The following is a 15,080-nucleotide window of genomic DNA, read 5'->3' on the forward strand; positions in this document are numbered from 1 at the left end:
CGTCGGGACACCATCGGTACTGCGAAGTGGATTTGCTCGCAAGGCGGGAACGATGGTGGGGGCTACCAAAACGACCACAAAGGCGATCAAACATTGCCTCCAAAAAGCATTCCAAAAACGTTCACCCCCCGGAGATGCTCTTTATGAAAAATAGCTCCACGTAAACCTCTGTAGGATACATGGACTTCAAGTATGGTTTGACCGACGTACGTATAAGGAAGTAATTCAAGAAACGGCAACCCCCCCCCCTCGGGAAGCTCTACGTACAACTATTTTATTATACAAAGCTCAGCAGAATTCATCAGTCGGGCCTCAGCGTTCCCCCCATGGCGACTTACAAAGACAGCCTTGACGAAAAGTACGTCCTCAAGCGTCGTCCGGTTCATCGCCTTCCATATCCGCACTACCCCATCGGAAGCTCCCGTGACTATATATCCCCCATAGGAGGCAACGCTCACTACCCCCAGCGCTGGAGCCGACTTGTCCGACCCAGACTCGGTGAATTCGGCAAATACATGTGTATGGCACAGCACGGTCTTAGGCTCCGGAACTCGGGTGTCCCAAATCGCCGCTATACCGTCACTGGTTCCCACGATCAGCTGGTTGTCATTCAGTACTTGCCAGCATAGCACGATGCCACCGTGTAGATCCATAGATGTGCCGAAGGTGCGGTATGGCCGACAGGCAGCGGCCAGGCCTGTGGAGCACGGTTGAAAACCTGTGTATGTACCAGATTGGCACACGAAGCCCCCATGGCCTTCACTAGCGATCAGCGACGGTTTAGGAGGGTCCGCTGGAGGCAGCCGCTTCCGGTGTGGAGGTGAATAGCCGAGCTGTGCAGTAGCAGCTGCATCCGCCGAGCCCTCTTGGTGGTGCATAGGAAGTGGGACAGACGGCTGTTGGACAGTAGTAGAGGAAAAACACCAAGACTGAGCACGATCACTCGGGCAACCCGACTTCTCATACCGTAACAGCCCGAACAATTGATAAAACACTACAAGCATCTGTGTATTACGAGAACGGCCAACGTGACCATGCATGCTATCAGCAGTCAGCTTCCTGGACCAGTCCTAGTCGGGCCATCTGACAACAGAATGAGTACTACAGCCTTTCCCACTACCCCCAACCTGAGCCCGGCGCTTCGCCTGACGTGTTGAGCTCTTCCTCTGCTCCTCCATATAAGCTGTCCTACATGCATCGCTACAGAACGGTCTTTCATCTCGAAATACGACGAGGAATGCGTCCTGGCAAGCGCCGAAATTCCAATATATTTTCTCTCAGCTTCTACCCGGTGAATCTTCATGCAGTAATAGCAGCACCAATAGCCTTCCTCACGATGGGCCTCCGTGGCCACTTCCACTTGGCGGGCGGGCAGCCTGTAGTCGGAGCCGCCGCACTCTCGTGAGGACCAAAAACCCGCACTTTCCCTCCACTGGTGCACCTTCCAAGATTTCGAGACAAGTTGCATGACAATCATTACCGCCTCTGCGAATCGCTCAGCTTCCAGCCTCTCGTCCGGACCCTTCTCCACGTAGCAGTTCACCGGCTGCGCCCCCTGTCCCGCCAGACCCCTAACTTCAACTTCAACCTCATCTACTGCAAGGGCTCACTCAGTCGCACTGCTGCTTGTACATACACGTTCGCATTTCGACCAGGCCGAGGACGTTTCCTGCCTGCCAGACCTAGGACTTCCTCACTATATGAATGTACTAGCCAAGGCGATGAGCATGTCCTACGATTTAGTCTTCTGCATAGAAGCTCCAGTAGACATCCCCGCACTGACTCGTTCAGAAGGAGCAGATGAAGACTGGTTCGAGTCAATGGCCGGGAGTCGTCGCGGCCGGTGCTTACGCTTAAGTACGTGATCAGCGAACCCCCTAGTGAGCTGAGAGGGTGCACATGACCGAACTGAGGATCCCTTTCCTACTGGCTCGACGGTAGAGGCCGACTTCCAACTGTGATGGGGAGCCATGGAGACAGCCTGATAAGGGAATAAAGCCACTGGACGTCACATCTGCATCAGCCCCGTGATATACGTACTTCTCGTGCTAGTCTAACCTTCCGCAGCTCCTCAAGAATCGCTTCATTTTGCTGTATTAGCTTCTTCGTGGCGGCGGCCGATACTTCTATCTCCCTCAGCCGTGGAACCATACAGGGAATATTCCTACTGCAAGGCACCCTCAACGAGCCCGCCTGTGTCACCAAACATTTACACTTGCACGCATACACACGTCACGCGTGCAAAACTGTGGTAGTAGCAGCAGAGATTACTACTGACCTCTCGCCTCTGACGGCCTGTCGTCCGAGACAATCCTAGCATATGATCCGGTACCAGCGTGGTGAGGAAACTGCTCACACTAATCGTGTCCTAAGCTCAACTGAACTGAGACAACCCAGGAATCCTGGAGAGTTACGAATAACGAGTGCACGATATTGCTTCCCGCGTGATGGTGCCCATCACAGACGTCATGAACCTACCTGTGCTCAAGATTTTAACATATAAAGGCCATCCGACCATACATGTCCATACTCCCACATACATAAACACATATGGGACGCACTAAGAAGCCAACGAGTCTTACCGAGCCGTTGCGTGTCGAACTTGACACTGTCGAAGTCGTGACGTGTCAACGGATACCCGGATTCACCATATCCATTTGAGTACCTGTTTGTCCATGCGAACAATGCTGGCCCTCGGGAAAGGACCAACATTGTTGTAGTGCCCCTGACAGCTAACACGCCAGATTCAGTGCGACAACGCAGAATTCGCATCCCATGCATCTTGCCCGACCTCCGAATTTACGACAAAACCCTCCACTAACTTGCAGGACTTAGTGGTGCTAAGTGCTGATACAGTACCACTCTGAGTGGTTGCTGATATACAGCGATGTGAAAAGGGATACTCAACGCCCCCTCTGAAAACTCACATCGACATTGCCATACTGTGTAACGCGAAACATAACGACAATATAATCCTCGGCGGCCGACGGCAAATTCTATAACGATGAGATCACACTACAAAACCAAGCACAGCTACTCAAGGGCGATAACGAGGGTATTCGACATACACCCGGGATCCGACTAGGAAAGTATATTATATTCCCCTTGACTACGTCGTTAATCATATCTGCACGGAGACGAGTCTATTACGGATACACTAGTAGCTGAAAAGGTAAGTTGCCCTCAAGACTGGAACCCTGTCATAAGATTAGCAACAAACAATGTGGTAGCACAGTCACTATCAATCATCATCATAATTGCAAATGGTCCTTGCCATGTCACTTTCTCGCTCTACATCTACCGAGAGTGTCGCGACATCGAACGCGACAGTCCCCTCAAAAGTACACTGCAGTCCTGCAAAAAATATAGGTATAATGGGATAGGTGCTGGTGGTGGCTTATCAACGCCACACCGAGAGACTATCTACAAACCACCATCAAAGTGCAACCTCGAAGCTGACCAATACTAGCTAGCTGAGAGATAGCACTAGGACAACGTAGTTATGCTGTCGAGCTGCTCCGCACAGGCACCAGAGGGGAGACCTGCACGCATGGTGTCGTCTTGCTTCGACGAGGCCATCGACGTAGCACCACAGTCTGTGCCGAACCATCTTCTATCCTCGAGATACACCCCGGGGCAAGAGTCTGTACTTCAAAACGGCCAACTTGTTTGCGAGGCATGAGTTGGGCCTGCTCAGGGAAGCAATCACATAAGAACCGACCGACCCGGCGAATGCGTAGAGGCTCGATTGCCACGCTGGAAGCCGTACTGGAGCTACTAGTATAGCCACAGTCGAAGGTGTTAACACTGGACATAGACTTCACCGAAGCATCACAACAGACGCTTCCGGAACCATCACCGCAACAGTCACGGTAGGAGACTCTGGTGTGGTAGATGTGGGACGCTGCTACGCCTTCGGAATCCACCGCCTCCTCAACGACGAATCTACCACGCCTCTGGACGCCACCGATACGTAGCGGGACCGATTCGGCCATGAAAGGAGACCCGGAGAGGACCCCGTTAAGAGATTATCCAACAACACCTGCACATGCGCTTAAACCCAATGGAATGCTCGGCGACAGACAAGAGTCGATCTCGCTGCGATCATTTCATGGCGAACCACTTTGCCCTCGCCCGGACGAACTTGAAACGCGCACAGGATTTTCCAGTTGGTTGTCCATGAAAACAGTGAATCCTGGAAATGGTGAACCGGAATAAATTTCCCGCGAACCCTGATAACAGTGAAGGAACTAGCGCGCGCCACGAGCGCGCGGCAACAAAATTCAAGCCGGGATCCCCTTACGTCATATGTGTTGCAATCGATCGGTTGGTCTAGTGGTTAGGCGTCAAAGTTAGTAACCGGCTGCCCAAGGTTCAAATCCTGCGATTGTCATGGTAATTTTGTAATTGAGACGCGGTTCAACCGGGGCAGTTGAGGAACTCAACTTGAGGTATTGACCAGCTAGGGTCAGTAAGCTTGCCTAACTCAGCTGGTACGCCTCCTTAGCAGTTACTCCGAGTCCACGAGTTGTAATACAATGCTATCCAGGAGCTCAGTATAGAAGTTGTATTTGTTCACGTTCAAGAGGAACAGGCATTAGGACCTGTTGCCTCATGCATGGCTGTTTATCCTTGTGGTACTGCCAGAATTGTTCATCAACAAGGTTCTCATACTTCTTCTATAGTCACTACTATGGACTCAAACGCTTTGCTTATGGCAATCCCGTATTTCAGCTAGTTGGTAACGGATTGAAAACTCACTCCCTCGTAATGGAACAGTGGAACAGAAGGAAAAATATTTGATCAAAAGTGGACTGGAGACGACACGGTTCCTAATCCCGAAGAAAGAGCACCGTTCAGTACTTCGGAAGTACTACTTCCTGTCCACAACCATGGTATAGGGTGACTCGAAAGCTATTACTAGACCGTTCGTGTTGCTCCTACTTTTGAAAAGTCGCTTCAAGACACGCAACGAAGAACCAGGCGTGAAAAAGATGATAATCTTTGTAATATGTGACCCAGGCCTCAATGATCCATTGCGCAGCGGTTGCTGTGAGCAAGCTAACTACTCAAACATTGACCAACCAGAGAGAGAGTGATCATTGAAAGTTGAATCGGTTCGGGAAGGAGTGGTAGAAAAATTACTGATATTTAGGATACCGGCGCGGGCGAGTTTGTTGTTCACTATTGTCAGGCTTTCACCCGCTTTAGTGGGAGAAAAAGTCCCTACAACGGATTCACTCGCCCTTCACCATTTCCAGGATTCACTGTTTTCAGGCGGGACCTTCCAGTTCGCTGTCTCTCAAGAAACGCGCTAAATCACAGGTGAAAAATCACATTTAGGTAGATGCGCTCTACATTAAATTACCACACTCGGAACACGCGGGTCTAGGGACAAGCTAGGCTTGTCCAGGGAGAGCCGGATTTGAAGGTAGCACTCGCGAGATTGATGTTGTTGGATATCCATGATACCAAGGATGTCGCGTCTGCATCAAAGATGGGAAAAGTACAGTTTTGAAGCAAGCCCGCTCTTGAGCTCGCTGAAGGGGGGATAACTTGAGCAGAATAACAGCTAAATCTCGACTAACAAAACATTACACAACAGCACTCCGATCTGCGAGCCATTCTCGATCCGTGCGCACGTACGTGATGGAATTCGGCACGCGTACGCTGTGTAATGATCGTCCCTTCTCTTTCGAAATTAACTTGGGTCCCAAGTTAATTGCACCCTAGTGCCTCGGAGGCACAAGAGTGCATCAGTGCAACCATGCAATGGGGCGGTTTCAGACGCCAACATGACGTCGTTACATAGTCACTGTATTCGACGCATTATGCGGCGTGTGTAACATGCTGTTGACCAATACCTTGGTCACTTGCTCTCTTACTTGATTCCCTAAGCATGCTCGAACATGGAATGTTCATGGATTCACCTGCTGTGTGAACCTTTACCCTTATTGTTACCCTCTTGAGCAATAGTCATGGCACATGGTGGAGAACCCGGGCCTTGACCAATACCTTGGTCACTTGCTCTCTTACTTGATTCCCTAAGCATGCTCGAACATGGAATGTTCATGGATTCACCTGCTGTGTGAACCTTTACCCTTATTGTTACCCTCTTGAGCAATAGTCATGGCACACATGCAGCATCGAACTCTTAATGAATCTCTTTAGGGCGCGCAACCTTAGCTTTTAGCGGAGATCCCGTAGATATTGCGTTACATTCTATGCAAATACAGGCCCGATCGCAGCTTCCCACCCAAAACTCGTTAACTCAACTCGTCCCGCCCTGCCGACTTCATCTGTGGCCATCGGACGGCCATCCTCACACAGTTGAGGATCGCACGTCAAGATGCAGACAACCAGAAACTACCGGGTGGCAGAGGGTGGGCAAAAAGAGCCAGCACGCTCACCAGCAACTGATAGATGATAAAGTAAGGTATCAATAATCCTCACACTAACACTTAGGACCAGCAGCAACAACATCGCACGAAATACACAGGTTCAGAGTAACTAGCTTCGCGGGCGAGCGCGTCACGGTCCTGTTTTTGCACCACTCTACACTCCACAAGCTTCGTGTAGGGTAACAAGCAAGTTGCAAAGGGCATAAGTGGAGCTCGAAAACTTCTCAGGAAACTTAAATTCCTTAGAAAGATAAATTTGACCCACTTTCACGTTCGCGGTCAACCGGGCGTGCGAGAGTGCAGACTTGGCGTGCGCTAAAACGACTGAGCATCTTCGACGAGAGACCAAAACGAGACAACCACTGACCGTGTCTGAAACTTGTTGCCCGAAGGCTTTCTCGTTGATGCTGGAATGAACCCGAGGATCAACAGAGTGATAGTAGATATTCACCGTGCCACTACTGTGGTGCTCCCAGAGTCTTTTAGGTCCACTCGGGCCTCAACAAGTCCATCAAATCTTCACTCCGAACTAGCGTTTCCGTTTGGTCGTTGGGCATGTCCCAGCTCGTCCCGACGGTGTACACCGAGTCTACGACATGGACTCGGGACTCTCACGATTTGTTCGATTACGAAAGTCAACATGTCGTTCGCAGAGACTTCGCTTTAAACCAAACGGTCAGATTCGTGCGGAGCAATGGTAGGCTATATGTCACCAACAGAATTACTCGTTGGTTTCAACGTAGATGACGTTCGTATGGAAGATGCCTCCGTGGAGGCACTCAGTCGCCCTAGGGAAGAGTCGGACTACCTGATGAAATGTATCAATTTCGATTCAAGGTAGCGCATGAGTCGTATAAATGATATGAACAAACTTGTTTCCCTGAGGTTTATGATTCAACCAGCGGATAAACAATCCGATGGGAGCCGACTGATTCCCAAAAGACTATGGCTTGTCGTGAAAGAGGTGCGAGTCAAACTTGACGAGTTTGCAACTACTATCATCTGAGCTCAGCTCGGACCCCACACCCTCACCGAAGGAGACATTATCAAACTTGGTCGATTCAAATTGCGTGTTCGGCAGCTATGTGCAGATTCCGAAGATCAACTGGTGACATCTAAGCCTTGTTTGATACATCATCACAGCTCAGGTGCGGCCGGACCTGAGCGGCTCTGAAACTGCGACCGCGGTAGCGCGCTGTGCCCCTCCTGAGGCCGATGGAATGCCCTGTAGAATATGTTTGCTGGAAGTAACACGTGAGCAATTCAGTGGGAGTGCGTTACTCTATGTATCAGGCCTCCGGTTCCGATGAGGACGATCCATTGATCGAAGCGTGTGCTTGTCGAGGAAGCATTCGTTATGTCCATCTCGGCTGCTTGCGTCACTGGATTCAGGGCAGACTGTGCCTCGGGGGAAACGATGGGCTCAATGCCCCCCACACGTACGAGCTGTGTTATCTCTCGCCATGAGAGCTGACGTAGATATCTGTTCCGCCAACTAGCGTGTGAGCTCTGCCGGGCCAACTACCAAACGAATGTTATACTTCATGATGGAACCACATCGCAGCTCGTGAGTTGCCGATATTCGAGACAGCGCGCAGTTGGATGCACTCAGGTGCCCTTGCCTGAGACCAAAGCCCCTTATCTGGTCCTGGAAAATATGGTGCGAAATGACCCTACACAAGGTAGTAACCTTGAAGGTCAGCAGCCGAGAGTTGCAATTCAGGTATGGATGTCCAGTCGTCTATGCACTCAAAAGGCGTCTACGTCATCTCCCTTGCTGGTAGGAAGGCGTTGAAGCTTGGCCGAGGCCACGAGAGTGACGTACGAATAGCCGACGTAGTGCAGAACCATCTCGAGGGAGTAGTCCAGCACAGTTACGGTGCAGGTTTCTATATCGCGGTGGCATGCAACGGTGTCGATCGCGGACGATGGACGGTTCATTCTGGAAGACCATAATTCGAAGTTCGGGACGCTGGTGGCAATGCGGCGGCCGAAATTGATCAACGCCTCGACAGGTCCGTCAGCATGTCGAACACCTTCTGGTTTCGAGTTTGCCTTGGCTCGCTATTGATATACGACACGGTACAGCCGTATAAGGGCTGACCGAACACTGATATCTGCTCCTCGAACAAGCACGTTGTTTTAGGTGACGATGTGGCTGATGCCAGTGGCCCAATATTGACGGTTCAGGCCGGGAGAACGGTTTTCAGGATTAGCACGAGGAAGCCCAGGTGGGTTCATGATAGACTAAGACCGATGTGTGATCTGGTCGTGAGCAGAAGAGTTGAGTCGTCAGAAGAGAAGACAATACCGGCAGAAGGGAACGTGGCTCCAGGCCTAGCCGAGCAGCACGTGCTGGCCGGAGCTCAGTCACTATAGCAACAGATCTTGGTCGTTGTGGAGACAGCGAGATTGGGATTCATTTCTGCCGTTGTTGACTCTACTCTGTGAGCTACCCTTCATCGAATTGATTATAATACGGCTACACGATTCGGCTTAGCTCTCTTGAGTGGCCTTCCCTGATTACACCGATGTACACTTGTTCTCTCGAGTAGTTAGTACTCAGATAGTGACCCAACTAGTGTGACGTGTTAGACCATCTCAATATCGATGGTAGTGGTGGTCATCATATTTTTGTCATCCCAAGAGCTTGTCTTGAGTTGATCGGGTCTGTCTACGAGACCTATGTTCTCCCCAGTTCCTCATCGTACACCCATTTCTTATGATCGGCGGCCACTGCCTCGGATGTCTGACCTACCGGGCGGCATTCACAATGGCACTAACGGTGGCTATGACCTATTGGGGTTGCCATGTCGGACTAGTATACTTCCTTTACAATGACATGGTAAGGGCCTCCTCGAGGTAGCCTGCTAGGTCAAATTTTGCTCATTACGTCAGGCATACGTCGATTGGTTCAGGAAGTGGCTGATTGCACCAATAGTATACCTGGCATGGTCGGCGATGTTACTCAATTTCTTGCTAGCGGTACTCGTCCTCACTCTGAACGAAACAGGGCGGCGGTATGCGCTATCAGCATGGATAGGAGTAGTGTCGGTCTCAATAGTCATGTAGGTGATTCACTACGTTAGTGATCCATACCTTCTAATCTTCTACTGTTCTCAGCTGGCTTGGTTACGCGGCGTTTGCTTGCCAGAAACTCAAGGGAAACGCGTTTCTGCTGTTGCCAGGAGTAACAACAGTCATTGTGTGTGCATCAGCGACCTCTGCTCGGTTACTCGGTCAGACCCAGATCGTGAAAGCCGCCGCGACTTCAGGAAAATACTCGACCGCTAAGATGCTTGGATCGACAGCAGCCGCGATGCTGTTGAATCCGGGGTCAGCTGAGCACGTATACGAGATGTTACCTACCCCGATGAATCTATGTTTCTGGTGGGGAATAAGACTGTAGGTTGCCTCCGTTGAAAATACTAGTGCAATTTTTCCGGTGGTAGAGAGTACCCCGCGCTGGCATTCGGCCTGGGGTCCTTCGCCGTTCTAGTCTGCCAGTTGATCACCGGTATGGTACTCCAGCCGGTATTGAAAGCTGGGGGGAACGGGGCAGAGGGTGTCACAGCGGACAAGATTCAGCTCTGGTATTTGACTTTGATATGAAAAAAAATTGACTCCAAGATTTGTGTTATATTCCAGGTATGCGCTAGCGCCGAAGAATCGGCGAATATTATATCAGAAAGAACTAGCCGACATCGAGGTGTCAGAGATTGAACGGCTGATGGACATTTCTGAATCTGAGAGTGAGATAGACTCACCCTTGGAGAGCATAGAAGATGGGAAGCTGGACGAACGCGTTCAGAATGATGAATCTACACATTAGCATAAGTACTCGCTAATATTCACCACTGGTATATTACCAGAAATCATGTTGTTCAAAAATGCCAAAATCATGTGCCGAGATAAACTGTTGTGTTGTGAGTTCACCCGTCGAATTTATCGGCTACAGAGTTCTCAAAACTCGAAGTGTTCACCTGTCTGATGAATCGTCGATGGGTCGGATCTTCACCTCAAGATATGCGGTGCGTATCTTTTGGTATCCTGAGGTTGACCACGTAAGATACAGAAGAGGTCCAGTAGAGGCACACGCCCCGCAAGTCGATCACGTCCACAAACTAAGAGTTCATTTCCAGATTGATTAGTTCATCATGAATATAAGGGGATCACTATCGCATGCTCACATTTCATCACAGGAACTCTATGAATCTCCACACGCCCCACACACGTCTCCGTTGCGATGACTGTACTGATCACCCGTTGAGCTGTTCGACACCACAGATCCTGTTGACATTGACTTATAACACTAGCCAGAGCGTTACTATTTGGAGGAACAGGAATGAATACAACAGCAATAATACAACCTCCTACTAGCCATAGCTAGGAGGGACAGACTGGGCAGACGGATTCCACAGCACACAACTATTGGACGATAGAGTGATCAGTATTGCCATAACTCGACAAGGTTACTCATCCAGAAATAACATACAGACGAATCACAGGTGCAGAAATAAAAGTACAGTAAAAGGTATATGCGAAACACAGCAGCACTTTGTTCGTGACTTGCGCAGAGCCCTCGTCAATGCGATATTATCTCCCCCACGTTGCCCGGCTGCCGCGATCCGAAGGTAGCGAGCTCATCAGCACGCTTGTTATTGCATCGTAAGGTGTGAATCCAAGTCACTTGCATGCGGTCCATCAACCCGTGTATCGCCTGCTCAGCGCGATCCTTCAGCTGTCGGAGTTCCTCCTTATTGACCTTCCATTGCGAGGGACCCATTTGACTTATCACCAGCTTGCTGTCGCCTTGAATAGTCAGGTTTGCAGGTTCTTCAATCAGTTCGTTAATTTTATCGAGGCCCATACAAAGAGCCTCGTACTCAGCCTCGTTATTAGTTCTCCCAGGCCCGAGCTTCAACGACCAAGCAGCTATCTCATCGAACCGTCCGTTCCCATCCTTCCTGTACAACACAGCACCACTGCCAGCACTCGACTGTCCGCCTTGTGATCCACCATCAAAGGTTAACATCAAATTTGGCATCAAGTTTGAGGGTGTAGATTGAATGCTGTTCTTCGCCACCTCAGGAACGCTACGAGTCGAAGCCTGAGAGCCAACGCCATCTTGGTATCGTGGTCGCTTCTGTACAGGCTCCAAAAACTTGGCAGCAGAGAGGTAGTTGCTCCTCAGACGCTCAGCTTGAGGACCCTAGAACCGAAAAGGACTTTCCTCCTCAGAACTCGACCGCGCCTACCATGAAGTTCAGACAGTTACATGTCCGATCGAGCTCCATGACAGCATCGAACTGGAGACTCTGCCGAATCCACAGAGTATTCTCGTAGACCTCCGTCCATTTCCAGTCACCCTCGCCAATATCAACAAGGACGCTGTCCACCTCAGCCAAACTCGATACGCCCTCGACAGGCGAGGCTTCCAGCAGACTTGGTTTCTCGCCCGAAACAGCTGTTGTTTCCACCAGGCTTATCTCCTCATTAACGTCACCAGAAAGCTTCGCAGCGATCGCCGGGCCGTCCCTCCCATCCACGACAACTTTTCCCGATTTAGGATAGTAGTTGACACCTCCGTTGTGTTTCCTCAAGCGAACGTGAAGCTGATTGCCGCCATTTTTCTCAACGAAGTTACCTGACCAGCCGATCGGCGACATAACGCGATAAAATTCAGCTCACTTTCCTCGATGTCCTCACCAAGTAGTTTCCTCAGCATCTCAATGAGCTCCCGCAGAGTTGTGCACGTCCGCGTCAAAGCCTTCGGTGGTGGCATCAGATGAGCGCAGTAAACACGATACGACGATGAGATCTCGATCGTTCCCCCCAACAGTAGTGACACTTGAAACTCGACATCCGAGGTTGGAAAAAAATTCCAAAACGAGTAAGCATTTCCAGTGCTGGTTGTGTAGAATTCAACACGTTTTGGTTTTCTTTGCAGCATGAGCCTCCATCTTCTTTTCGTGCTTCAAACTCTTCGAAGTGTGAGACTTCTTTTTGGAGGGCTGGAAAGGAATAACACGAAAAACAACTTTAACGATAAGATAATATTTACTTATAAATCCTGTGTGAGAAAATATGCACATGGCCAACAACATGTGTTGGTGACGATATGAAAAATCTGAAGAAATTTTGGGAAATTCGCATCGCTTGATGTACACTTCACACACTTCACACTTCACTTCATTGAGGTTTGATCTCTCTCCTATGGTTGTGTTGAACGATGATTATCTCGACAACTCTCCCAACACGACTAACGAGTCCGTAATAGCCAATGAGCATAACTTAATAATAATACAACAATACAAAGTGAAACCCTGAAGTAGAAGGTCCCCGGCGAGATGCTGTCTGTTGCGCTCTATAATATTTCCCACAGCTGAGCAGAGAATCGCTTCCGACCAGCGAACTCGTGAGGTTGATAAGCCGCCACCCACACTAGCAGTGGGGATAAACTACAAAATCCAAGGAAGAACGACAAAATCCAAGCAGGTTTGTCGCTCGCTCTCAGCAGTTCGGGTTTCTGGTCGCCTTGTCGGGTTTCGGGTTTACCCTTCAACCTGTCTTCCTTGGATTTTGTATATCACCCCTTGAAGTGGGTAAGGGGCAAACTTCTGTGTCACGCGCCTCGAAATTACGCGCTCGCCCTAGGAAGTATCTTCGGCGAGACTTATCTACGCATCTTTGGGAGAGACTTGATTTGTAGTTTCCAAACCCAATGGACACATGCTGAGTGAGTGAGATCGATCCCTTGGGCATGTCATTCTCCTAGGACCGCACTACCGGGCTAGGGTGAAGTCGCTCGGGGGGAAGGAACCCCTTGTAGTGGATGCTTAGATCAATGCTTCGTCCTCGGGTTTACAATGTGAACATGCATTCCTCTGTAGTTGACTAAGCACTATATTTAAATGCTCACATTAGTAACCGGGTTGGCTGGTTGTATTCTTACAACTGCTCAACTGCCCCTCGGGGTCCTCCGACGCAAGCTTCGCCGAGATCATCGCAAGTACCTCGCGACGGCAACAGCCGCAGTTCTCGTGGAGTTTTGGGTAGGTCTTCAGGACGGACTCCTGTTATCTCATTCGGAAGCTATCGATTGTGTTTTGTATAGGTGACGAAGAAACACGGTATTCTGGCCGGTCTGCTCGCGGGAGCATTCCACTTTGTCGGAAGTCGCTTGGTCATCCCTGCCGTCACTGGCGGGATAGGCTCCGGCAAGTCCACAGCTGTTGCCTGTTTGGAAGCGAAATACAATGTTCAGTGAGAATCACAACGACTGTTACGTACGGGATCCTGCTTTTCATTTCAGAGTTATTGACGCTGATAAAATCGCCAGGGAAATCATGGAGCCTGGGCGGTGCGCATTCAAGGAAGTAGTTGCTTCCTTCGGAGAGGGAATAGTCACTCCTCAAGGCCAAATCAACAGACAAAAATTGGGCGAACTTGTAAGCCGTCGAGACGATGAAATCACCATAGCGGTTGCCTTGCACATGCATTTGCAATTCATCTACACCTTCTCGACATTAAAATTCTTAATAGGGGTACCTTGGAGCACGAACTCGCTCGCCTGGTGAAATTGAAGTTTTTAATGTTGAAAAGGTGTAATGTGATGTAGCTGCTTCCTCGCATTTCCGTCCATGCGCAGGTATTCGGCGATGCGGAAGCTCGAGCCTTACTGGAGCGAATAACTCACAAGTACATAACTATGACTATGCTGTGGCGGCTCTTCTCGTATCGTGTGCTTCCCCCTTACAACAAGCCCCCGATGGTCCTGGACGTGCCTCTGCTTCTCGAGACGCCCGGCTTGTCGTGGATCTGTGATCCCGTTGTTGTCGTCTACGTTGACCCTCAAACGCAGCTCGATCGTCTCGTGAAGCGATGCCCGACTGAAAGTGTTACAAACTTGACAAACAGGGTCAAGTCGCAGATGAGTCTTGAGGACAAGATGGCTCTCGCCGACAGAGTGATCGATAACCGTGGCGACTTGAAAAGCTTGGAGAAACAAGTTGACGCTTTGTATGAGGGAGAAATCAAGAATATGTGAGGCGCTTGCCAATTCGTGTAATATTTAGAGCTGATGAAATTCGCGGTGTTACGGGCGACCCACGTTAGAAATTTTTTACCAGTCGCATTTCTTTTTTGTCGTTGTCAATATATGTGGGGGTAGAATCAGATGAAATTTTCCGCGCAGTTAGTTGATCAAGTATCCTCGATAATGCCGTCGAGTTTCGCAAATGACGTGAAGAAGACTACGCCTTGCATACCATCGGTTCCTCAACCAATGGATCGCTTCAGCGAAGTGGCACAGACCGTGGCCTCGTTGCCGGCCATTTTCCGCTTTCACCACAAGGCATATGATTCTGTTTTCGACGACCCTTATACTCCCAAGAACTTTGAGTTGGAACCCCCGCGCCGTCCCCAGGGTTGGAGTATGGAGGAGTGGCAGATCGCGAAGGAGACTGTCGCGTTGGGCATTACCTCGACTATTATCATAGTAGTTGATCGGCCGTCAGATTCCAGCAGGTGATAGAGCGTCGTCGCTCTCACCTTCCTAATTAATTTGTTTATGAATTCTCTCTAGTCATATCGTGCGATCGTTACGTCCTCAGAAGGCTAGAGTGCTTGCCGTATTATATTGCTTATCGTTGGAGTTTCACCCGTTTTACGTGAAGT

The 15,080-nt window shown here is 49.9% G+C and overlaps 6 protein-coding genes across 6 annotated transcripts; 4 read left to right on the forward strand and 2 right to left on the reverse strand.

Moving 5' to 3' along the window:
• Nucleotides 1-2,844: 2,844 nt before the first annotated feature.
• Pmar_PMAR027999 (hypothetical protein) lies at nt 2,845-4,026 on the reverse strand. The gene has a single exon (XM_002766573.1). The coding sequence runs from the start codon at nt 3,993-3,995 to the stop codon at nt 3,501-3,503; it is 495 nt and encodes a 164-aa protein (XP_002766619.1). The 5' UTR covers nt 3,996-4,026; the 3' UTR covers nt 2,845-3,500.
• Nucleotides 4,027-6,887: 2,861 nt separating this feature from the next.
• On the forward strand, nt 6,888-7,098 carry Pmar_PMAR028000 (hypothetical protein; the record flags this gene model as incomplete). Its single annotated transcript, XM_002766574.1, has 1 exon — nt 6,888-7,098. A coding segment is annotated over one exon (211 nt), but the record flags the coding sequence as incomplete, so codon positions are not given.
• A 188-nt stretch (nt 7,099-7,286) lies between these two features.
• Pmar_PMAR028001 (hypothetical protein) lies at nt 7,287-7,509 on the forward strand (the record flags this gene model as incomplete). The annotated part of the gene is made up of 2 exons (XM_002766575.1): nt 7,287-7,371; nt 7,414-7,509. Coding segments are annotated over 2 exons (181 nt in total), but the record flags the coding sequence as incomplete, so codon positions are not given.
• A 355-nt stretch (nt 7,510-7,864) lies between these two features.
• Pmar_PMAR028002 (hypothetical protein) lies at nt 7,865-10,013 on the forward strand (the record flags this gene model as incomplete). The annotated part of the gene is made up of 9 exons (XM_002766576.1): nt 7,865-7,876; nt 8,014-8,061; nt 8,139-8,237; nt 8,287-8,416; nt 8,548-8,632; nt 9,385-9,469; nt 9,525-9,591; nt 9,620-9,806; nt 9,854-10,013. The coding sequence occupies 9 exons, from the start codon at nt 7,865-7,867 to the stop codon at nt 10,011-10,013; spliced, it is 873 nt and encodes a 290-aa protein (XP_002766622.1).
• Nucleotides 10,014-10,986: 973 nt separating this feature from the next.
• On the reverse strand, nt 10,987-12,186 carry Pmar_PMAR028003 (conserved hypothetical protein; the record flags this gene model as incomplete). The annotated part of the gene is made up of 3 exons (XM_002766577.1): nt 10,987-11,613; nt 11,660-12,048; nt 12,093-12,186. 3 exons carry the CDS (start codon nt 12,184-12,186, stop codon nt 10,987-10,989), a joined length of 1,110 nt encoding a protein of 369 aa, XP_002766623.1.
• Nucleotides 12,187-13,315: 1,129 nt separating this feature from the next.
• Pmar_PMAR028004 (dephospho-CoA kinase, putative) lies at nt 13,316-14,451 on the forward strand (the record flags this gene model as incomplete). The annotated part of the gene is made up of 4 exons (XM_002766578.1): nt 13,316-13,456; nt 13,519-13,667; nt 13,717-13,852; nt 14,053-14,451. The coding sequence occupies 4 exons, from the start codon at nt 13,316-13,318 to the stop codon at nt 14,449-14,451; spliced, it is 825 nt and encodes a 274-aa protein (XP_002766624.1).
• Nucleotides 14,452-15,080: the final 629 nt, after the last annotated feature.

Source organism: Perkinsus marinus (genome assembly GCF_000006405.1).
Source record: "Perkinsus marinus ATCC 50983 genomic scaffold scf_1104296972422, whole genome shotgun sequence".
Taxonomy (NCBI): Eukaryota; Perkinsozoa; order Perkinsida; family Perkinsidae; genus Perkinsus; species Perkinsus marinus.

Bases quoted from the DNA above. Each gene is read 5' to 3' on its own strand.
- Pmar_PMAR027999 (XM_002766573.1), bottom strand. From the start codon at position 3,995: ATGGCCGAATCGGTCCCGCTACGTATCGGTGGCGTCCAGAGGCGTGGT.